The sequence below is a fragment of the Columba livia genome, chromosome 1 (genome assembly GCF_036013475.1).
Source record: "Columba livia isolate bColLiv1 breed racing homer chromosome 1, bColLiv1.pat.W.v2, whole genome shotgun sequence".
NCBI lineage: Eukaryota > Metazoa > Chordata > Aves > Columbiformes > Columbidae > Columba > Columba livia.
The window spans coordinates 168,750,912-168,759,653 of record NC_088602.1 but is presented as its reverse complement, the minus strand read 5'-3'; the positions used below and the strand labels follow the sequence as shown (position 1 = coordinate 168,759,653).

At 52.9% G+C, this 8,742-nt stretch overlaps 1 protein-coding gene across 1 annotated transcript; it reads left to right on the top strand.

Moving 5' to 3' along the window:
* The first annotated feature begins 833 nt into the window (after positions 1 to 833).
* Positions 834 to 7,664, top strand: LOC106146049 (ankyrin-3-like). Its single transcript, XM_065043999.1, has 12 exons — positions 834 to 1,059; positions 1,305 to 1,478; positions 1,566 to 1,672; positions 2,168 to 2,302; positions 3,215 to 3,363; positions 3,519 to 3,595; positions 4,114 to 4,216; positions 5,036 to 5,310; positions 6,145 to 6,297; positions 6,447 to 6,616; positions 6,816 to 6,909; positions 7,468 to 7,664. The coding sequence occupies exons 1-12, from the start codon at positions 928 to 930 to the stop codon at positions 7,492 to 7,494; spliced, it is 1,596 nt and encodes a 531-aa protein (XP_064900071.1). The 5' UTR covers positions 834 to 927; the 3' UTR covers positions 7,495 to 7,664.
* The last annotated feature ends 1,078 nt before the right edge of the window (positions 7,665 to 8,742 follow it).

Here is an 8,742-nt window from a genome sequence, read left to right as displayed (position 1 = left end):
TTGTCCGCCAGGGACTTGGTTCTGGACTCTTTTTGCCCTCTCCCCGCACAGTCCCCTTGCTCTCCGGGGCTCGGCAGTCCGCCAGGCGCCTCCTGCAGCTGCTCACCCCGGAGCGGGCTGCGCCCAGTCGCCGCGAAGCATGCAGAGCTTCATGGCACTGCTCAGGAGGGTGCGGGAGCGGCCGACATCCGACGGCGCTTCCGCGCCCAGCACCTCCGGGACCTCGGAACTCCGGGAGAAGGGCCGGGGCGGGCTGCACAGCGCGGCCGCCCGCGGAGACCTGGCGCGGCTGCAAGGAATCTGGTGGCGGAAGAGATTCCGCATCAACTCACGGGATGCCAACAAGCAGTAAGAGGCGGGCAGTGCCCATAGCGAAGATCCGCGTGCTCTGGCTGGAAGAGCCGGCGAAGCCCAGCACCATCGCAAGCACCCTGGGGACAGGCCGGCTCCACAGCGCTGCCCTTACCGGAGGCCCGCCCCAGTTGGGACAGGAGCCAGCGGATGCGCCACTCTGCCCTGCTCTGCCAGCCTGCCCCCTGTAGTGACCCTTCTGTGGAGCTCCGCAGGCCTTCGTGCAAGCAGAGACGGCTTGCACCGCCAGAGGCTCCAGGCTGCCAAGGCGCCGTATCCTTTGCTGTGCTGGGTGGCCGGGCAGGCCTGGCTGGAGGCAGCGACCAGTGCCTGGGCACGGGAGTCCGTTTGTGCAGGTTCATTGTCACAGCTGAGGAGATGCCTCCTGGCTCAAACAGACGTGCTGAGGATGGTGCCTAGCCAGCCCCAGGCTTTGGGTGGGCAACTGCTGCCACCGGCTCTGGCACCAGAAAGCTTGCTTTTGGCTGCTTTTTTGGCAGTTGAGCCTTGTGCCCCTAGGTGGTAGGCACCACAGCCTGAAACGATGTCTTCAGCCGTCTTGTCTGTGTTAACTGCATGTATTTCATTTCTAGGACGCCTCTGCATCTTGCTTGTGCGAACGGCCACGCAGATGTCGTTCGCTTTCTGGCAGGAAAGAAGTGCAAGCTGAACCCTCGTGGCATGTATAAGAAAACACCACTGATGCTGGTACGTGGAATATGTTACGCTGCTGTACGTGGGGCTTGTCAATTATGCACAGAGCGATACCTGCCTTGCGTGATTCTTTACGCAGGCCTGCGTAGAAACAGGTATGTTGCAGTCAGTGGGGAAGGGGCATACGTTGCCTAATCTTTGAAGACGCTCATACTTTCCCATGTTGCAAAGTGGCAGAAGTTTTGACAGAGAGAAACGTACACGTTGGAAGTTGCTCCTCCCCTGTGGCTTGTTTCCAGGCAGTACAGCACCAGCACAAGGACTGCGTGACCGCTCTGCTGGAGCACGGTGCCGACGCCGACCGCAAAGGTGCCGGTGGCAACACTGCCCTTCACATGGCTGCCCTCATGCCCAGCAAAGCGATGGTGGAGCTCTTGCTCGAGCACAATGCCCAGATTGATGCTCGGAATGACGTAAGCTTGGGCTTTGGGTAAGCTTCTCTTCTCCAAACTCGCTTGACTTTCCTGTGTTCTTCTAAGGGAGACGATTTCTCCTTTCAGTTAGGATACACTCCGCTTGCCGTCGCGATCATCGAGCGCCGTGAAGAGATGGTCGAGTTCCTCCTTGAAAAGGGAGCCGACGTGAACGCTCGAGATATTCATCAAAGGTGAAGTTTTGTCAAAAGCATGCGTGGGACTGCTGAGCGTTGTTCAGATGGGCTGGATGGGAGCCATAGGAATGAGCTTTGGAAAAGAACCAGGAGCTGCCCAGAAGGAGCTCCTTCTGTGCCCCTTGTGAAAGCAGACCCGCGCTCGGCTGCTCTCTTACCTCGGGGGATGATCTCTGCACTGAGGACTGCAAGCAAGCATTGGCTGTGGTGCCAACACACACACACGTGTGCGAGTGTGCACACACGTGCACACAGAAACACAGACACACACAGACCTCCTGAGTCTGCTTTGGGGAGAGAGACTCTTGGCCTGGAGACCTCCCGAGGTCCCACCACCCTCAATTTTCCGACGCATCCACGTGTTTTGCTGTAATTTCGCTCTGCCAGTAGGAGGGGAAATGAATTGTTTGAGGAGCAAAGAAGGACTCAAGTAATGGCAAGGCAATGTCTGCAGAAGCTGATGCATTTCCTATCACTTCTTGGACGCTTTAGGACCCCTCTTAAGATTGCTGGTTATGCCAGGAATACAAATGTAGTGCGGCTTCTGCTTCAGCACGGTGCTGTTCTTTCTCATCGAGACGAGAACGGCTTCACAGATATGGCTTATCTTGATGTCTTTACTCCTGGGTAAGTGTTTTACATCCTTGCTAAGAGCAGCTGCATTGTCAGCTACGTGTCCTTAACAGCTAGGCTGGAGGAAATAGCCCTTTCTCCTAGCGATGGTAAACTGTGGAGTAAAAACCCCTTTAGGAACAAAGCATTTTTGGGGACTGCCCTAGCAAAACAAGAGCTTGGTTCCTTCCCTGCAGGCTTCTGGCACAGTATCAGTCTTGTGCTAATGCACCATTTTGCACAGCAGCCTTGGCCTGGAGCACGTTTTTACTATTTTCTTGTTTCTTTGGGGGTTTTTTGTTTTGTTTGTACTTGTGCTTATGAAGCAACCCTGAAAGCGGTCTCTCTCCAGAGCCCAAACTGACCCTCTGCCAGGGCTGTTAGAAGATGGCACCTGTGCAATGTAGTTAGCCCCTGCAGTGCTTGGAATGCAACCACAATCTTTGTTGGCCTCTTGACATCCCACTTAGGAGCGCTCTACACTCTCAGGGCCTCAGAATAGGGACGGGAATTTCTGAAACCCTTCGAGGTCCAGAAGGAGTTTCAGGAGACGTTACCCCAGCTTGGCGTGAAGAGTGGCTGCAGCATCAGTATAGCATCCCGCTGAGGTAGAAGCCTTGTAGCTAGATGTCAGTCTCACTGGCCCCCAAAATGGAGAGGGGGGTTTATAACAGGAGACTGTAGCCAGCACGGGTGAGTTACCCCATCAACAAGAACAGGCACCTGTACTGTGAACATGCCTGTAGTGAGTGCTTCAGTCTGCAATAGGACTGCAGTCAGTTCTGTGCATGTGTGTGTGTTGCCATTTGCACCTGGCTCTGAATATGTGAACGATGGCTCCTGAATGGCTGCTGCGCTTCCAGTAGAGAGCGTATGCAAGTGTGGGGGTACGGTCAGCAATTTCATTTCCTTCCTTTTTGTATGCAGTTTTTCTAAGACACTGCATGAATACGTCAGAAGTAAAAGGACGGGAGAATGCTCTGTAGGAGGTGCAGGAGGTGCAGCTGTACATGAGATCTCTTCCTCCGGGACGACTGCTGCCCCTCCCGTGGGAGCACCTGCACAGAGTGGAGCAGGTAGGATCCCCCACCGTGGAGGAGGTGATGAGGACAAATCGCTGTGGCCTGAAGGAGAATGAGAGCCCTTTGTTAAATGCAGGGCCCGCGGGATGGGAGAGGGCACAGTAAAAGAAGCACTCACAGCTGCATTGTGCCTCTTCTTTCCTTTGAAGGTGTCTTGCCAGAAGCTGGAGCAGAGCAAGAGGAAGACTTTGATTCCCTGTCTGATTTTGAGGTACCTTCTCTGAAGGTGGGGTCCGACTGGGCGTGCTTACTTTTTGGCTCTTTTCCTTCTGCTGCTGCTTCCGACTCAGGCTTGGAATCCCAGCATCACTTAGGTCAAAACAGACCCTTAAGATCATCGAGTCCAACTGCACACCTGGCACTGCCAAGTCCACAATTAAACCACGTCCTTAAGGACCACATGTACACGACGTCCCCTAAATACCACCAGGAATGGTGACACAGCCACATCCCTGGCCAGACTGTTCCAGTGCTTGATAACCGTTTCAGTGAAAAGATTTTTCTAATGTCCCATCTAAACCTTTCCTGGAACAACGTAAGGCTCTTTCTTCTTGTCCTATTACTGCATATTGGGCAAAAGAGACCGACACAGATGGCTAACACGCTGGCTGTGTTTGGCAATTTTGATCTTTCCATCACCTGATACCACATTACGCATGTTGGCTGAAGCGGGAGCTTTGTGCGTGGAGACGGGTCCAGAAGGAATCTGTGCCACTTCTAATTCATGTCTTTTCATTTACACAGACGGATTCCGAAGGTCCAATGGAACTACTTGATGCCGTGCTGCTTCCAGGTGCAAAGCAACAAGGAGCGTGTGCGCACCCTGTTGCAGAGGAGCGCCACAATGGTAATTTCCTGACGGACTTAAATGGTTCCCTTTGTAAGCCTCTCTGGAGTGAAGCGGATGGGGAAAAGCAGAGTGAAATAAGCACTCACGGCAGCGTGGCGCTTCTTGCCTCTTTGTAGGTGTGTTGCCAGCAGCAGGAGCAGCACAAGAAGATGACGATGAGTCCCTTTCTGATTCTGAGGTACAATCCTAGCATCACTTAGGTCGGAATAGATCCTTAAATCATCGAGTGAAAGCGTATGGTTGAAAGGTGACTCAACCGCTTCCCTGGGCAGCCTGTGGAGTGCTTGATAAGATTTTCAGTGAAGAAATTTTTACTGATATCCCATCTAAACCTTTCCTGGAACAAAGTAAGACTCTTTCTTCTTGTCCTATTACTGCATATTTGGCATAAGATACCAACACCCACCTTGCCACAACCTCCATTCTGGTAGTTGTAGGGAATAAGGAGGCCGATGAGAGACCTTCTCATCTTCTGACTAACAGCCCCGCTTTCCTCAGCCGCTCCTCAGAGGACTTCTTCTCTGCACCCTCCACCAGCTTCGCTGCCCTTCTTTGGAAGTGCCAGTTCTAACACATATCTTTCTATTTCCACAGACGGATTCTGAAGGTCTAACAGAACTTCTGGATGCCGTGCTGCTTCCAGGTGCAAAACAACAAGGAGTGTGTGCGCATGCTGTTGCAGAGGAGCGCCACAATGATAATTTCCTGACGGACTTAAATGGTTCCCTTTGTAAGCTTCTCTGGAGTGAAGCGGATGGGGAAAAGCAGAATGAAATAAGCACTCACGGCAGCGTGGCGCTTCTTACCTCTTTGTAGGTGTGTTGCCAGCAGCAGGAGCAGCACAAGAAGAAGATGATTTTGACTTCTCTTCTTTGGATGAGGTACTTTGTCTTCCCGAGCTAAAGGAATTGTTATGCTTCTTAAGCCCAGCTGCTGAAAGGCAGTGTGATGCTGCAGTGTTCCTGCGGATTCCTCTCCTCACTGTCTGTCGGTCTGTGTTCTTGCTCGCTCAGGATTTTGCACTGGAGAGAGAAGAGCTTCCGCTCAAGAAGGAGGCTTCAACACAAACCGATGGTCAAGGCGACACTCAGGTGACTCTTAGGGCCTGATGCACATATCTGTAAATCAAGCCCGTCAGTTTAAGGAGACCTGTTTGTGCTACTGAGGTTCCTTTTGGAGTGCTGCTGAGAGGCAGTTTTTGTATTGGGACCTGAAGTCTATTTCAGACCTCATTTTGTTCCCGTTGTGAAGCAGAAGTCCTGCATGAAGAGGAAAAACAGGCGGTTAGAAAACAGCTAGTGGCACAGACGCTCAGCCTCTGTTCCAAGGAGGAAAATACGGAAGCCTTTTCTGTGTATCAGGAAAGAGAAAGTATCATGCTGAGCTGCCGGTCGTTTGGATGTGCTCAGCTGAGAAAGGTGCCAGCAGGTGCCTGCTGGTGGTGGCCAAGATCTCTCGTCTTGGAATTCACTGAGTCATAGAAGCATAGAATGGTTTGGGCTGCACAGGTCCTCTAAAGATCATTTAGTCCAGCTCCCTGCTGTGGGCAGGGTCATCTTCCACTAGATCAGCTTGCTCAACACGCTGTCCAGCCTGACTTGGAACAATTCCAGGGATGGGGCACCCACAACTTCTCTTGGCAGCCTGCTCCAGTGTCCCACCACCCTTGTTCCAACCCTCTGATCATTTCTGTGCCCCTCCTCTGGACCCACTCAAACAGGCCCGTGTCTTCCTTGTGCTGGGGACCCAAGAGCTGGAGGCAGTAGTCCAGGTGGGGCTCACACGAACAGAGCAGAGAAGAAGAGGAGAATCACCTCCCTCCACCTGCTGGCCATGTTGAAGATCAATCTAATGATATGATCCCATGTGTCCTGTTGTCATCTTCTTACTGGCTTCTCCGTGCTCACGGAACACCATTTCTTTAGGAATGGGTCAGGTGGCTGCAGCAGGAGCTTGCCAGCGCTCTCAGAAAGTGCTCCCTGGCAGAAGCTTCACTTGAAGCTGAGAAGCGCCACAGCAGGGACCTGCAGGAACAGAAACTGCAGCTGCAGAAGGAACTGGACAGTTCTAAAGCTCAGGTAGGGAGAAAGCTCGTCTCTTGTCTCTTGGCGGGGGCCCAGGCCTTTTCTGTTGCAAACCAGAGTGAGGGATGGAGCCTTAGTTGGGGGTCCACTCCTTTTTATCAAACCTAAGCTGACTACTGGGGATTCTTGCTTTGGTTTGACAGCTGCAGGAACTGAAAGAGCGGCTTATCCGGAACGAGTGTTATGCCGAGTCCCTGGAGAGTGACATAAAGAATAAGGAGAGGGAGCTAACAGCTTCCAAGCACCTGCAGGGACTTCTGGTCACCTCTTCTGGAACTGCGGCTGTCCCAGAGCTGGAAGAACGCGTGCAGCAGTAAGGAAGTCACGCAGCGGGGCAAGATTTGCTTTCTGCGATTGTGGGAAAACAACTGGGGTGTCTTCCTGCATCCCAGCCAGATAATACTACGTGGTTTTCAAAGATGCTTTTGTTTTAGATGAGGTTCTATCACACTCTTCCTTTGGGATTTGTGTTCTTGTGGACTTCTGTGGTGAGACCTGTACTTCTTTTTCAGGCTCCAAGTTCGAAGGGCCAGGCTGGCAGCCACAGTCCAGCAACAAGCCAAGACTATAGAAGCCCTTCAGCAAGACCTGCAAGCCTCTGCCTCAGTAAGCTAATCAGAACCTTTTCTTTTCATGAGCTACCAGAGCCCAGTTCCAACTTCAGGTGGGGAAATTGGAAGGTTTTCCCGGAGAGCCTGGGAGAGACCATTTCCTCTGTTCTACTGACTACTTTGAGGCTGCCCTCAAAGTCCTGCTGCCGCGTTTCCCAGCCTTTTGGCTTTGAGAGTTGCCCCATGAGACTGTAGCCAGTCCTACTTCAGTCCCACCTAATGCCGCCTTTGTGAAGGACTTGGCAGTCAGGGACTAGCTTCGGTATTTTCTGCTTTAGAACACTCGTGAGGTTGAGACCTCGGGCAGCACTTCAGACAGTTGTGCTGTAGAGGCATTTGGTACCTTCAGCTGCAGACGTTCCTTGGGCTCTGGTGGTGCCGAGCGCTTCATCCTGAAGGCCTGACTGGCATCGTCAGACTGTGACAGGAGTTCTTCAGTTGCCTCTGCTCTGGTGCCCTTCCATTAGTGCTGTACTTCCAGCATCCAGTTTCCAGTGCCACCTTTGGCCCAGCCTGCTGTATAAACTAACAGCCCACACTAACCCTTCCCCAGCCACTGCTGAGCCTCCAGCGCCATTAGCACTGAGGAGATGCCAGAGCAGAGGAAGTGCCGGTGCCCGAAAGCTGAGTGGTGACAAGAGAGAGGAATGAAGCCTGCAAACCCTGACATTCCATCTTGTGCAGCCATTGCCCTGCATCTAGTTCCAGCTGTACTGTTGCAGCGTGCTGTTTAATAAACGGTGTCGTCTAGTCCGTGTCTTCATTTTGCTGCCCCATTGGAGTGCTTGGGACCTCGCGGGTTTGGATGAGGACAGTCCTATCGTTGAAGGCTCACTCAGGCTCTCAACCCACGCAGGCACTTAGCGTGTCTCTCTCTGCCCTTGCTCTGAAGGAGTATCAGTCGTGCAGACGTCTCCAAGAGGGAACACGCATCTGTGTCCTTTTCCTCCCGGGAGCCCTGAGCCACGATTGTGCTCTGATCGGGGACTTGTGCTGAGGTACTGCTAATAATCAGTTACCAGACTCTTCCTGCCTTCCTAGAGCAATCCTCCTGGTGGTCTGGGCAGAAGGTGGTGGTTGAGCTTCTGGTAGCCATGGAACCTTTGCAGTTCCCAGAGGGATCTGATGGATGTGTAGCCCACCGAGGGGAAAGGTGCGAAGAAGTGGGCACAAGCTGGGACGGGGGAATGGCACCTCAGCCAAAGGAAAACACTTTTCTCTTGTGAGGGTGGCGAGAGAGCGGTGTCAGGGAAATGAAATGGATTCAAGTGACTCAGAAACATAAGGAAAGGAAAGGGCCAGACCTGGTTTTGGCTCCTCAGCAAAGGGAAAGTCTCCAGGGGCTCTGAGATCCTCTGTGGGCTGAGCGTGGTCACGGTCGTGGTCCTGCTGGCAGCTGGGGACACCACGTGCAGCAAAGCGCTCCCCTTCCCGGACTCCACGCTGAAATTCAGTTGGAAGCAAGAACCATCATTGACTCTGGTGTGTGGGCCCTGGTCTGTTTGGGAGTGGAGGGTGGGGTTCAAAGCTCAGCAGGGCTCTGGGAGGAAACCCCTGCTGGGCATTTCCCAGCTGACACGCGCAACTCTGATCTCTCCCACTGACGTGGGCCTTCCCTGGCATAACCCAGCATTGACTGTGGGATTAGCATGAGCAACCTCAAGTGCCATTTAAATGCTGCCACTGTCCCCCCACCTCAATGTACCCGCTTTTGTACATCCTTTGCAAATTCCACCTGAAAGGAGAACCTTTAGACTTGCAGCTGTTTCAACCTCCTAGCCAAGCAAGGTTCTGTTCCCTCTCTCCCTCTCAGTTGCCAGAAGAATAA

Coding starts and splice junctions, on each gene's coding strand:
- LOC106146049 (XM_065043999.1), top strand. CDS start 928: ATGTATTTCATTTCTAGGACGCCTCTGCATCTTGCTTGTGCGAACGGC. Junction 1,479..1,565: donor AGATTGATGCTCGGAATGAC/GTAAGCTTGGGC, acceptor TTCTCCTTTCAG/TTAGGATACACTCCGCTTGC. Junction 5,311..6,144: donor ATGGTCAAGGCGACACTCAG/GTGACTCTTAGG, acceptor CCATTTCTTTAG/GAATGGGTCAGGTGGCTGCA.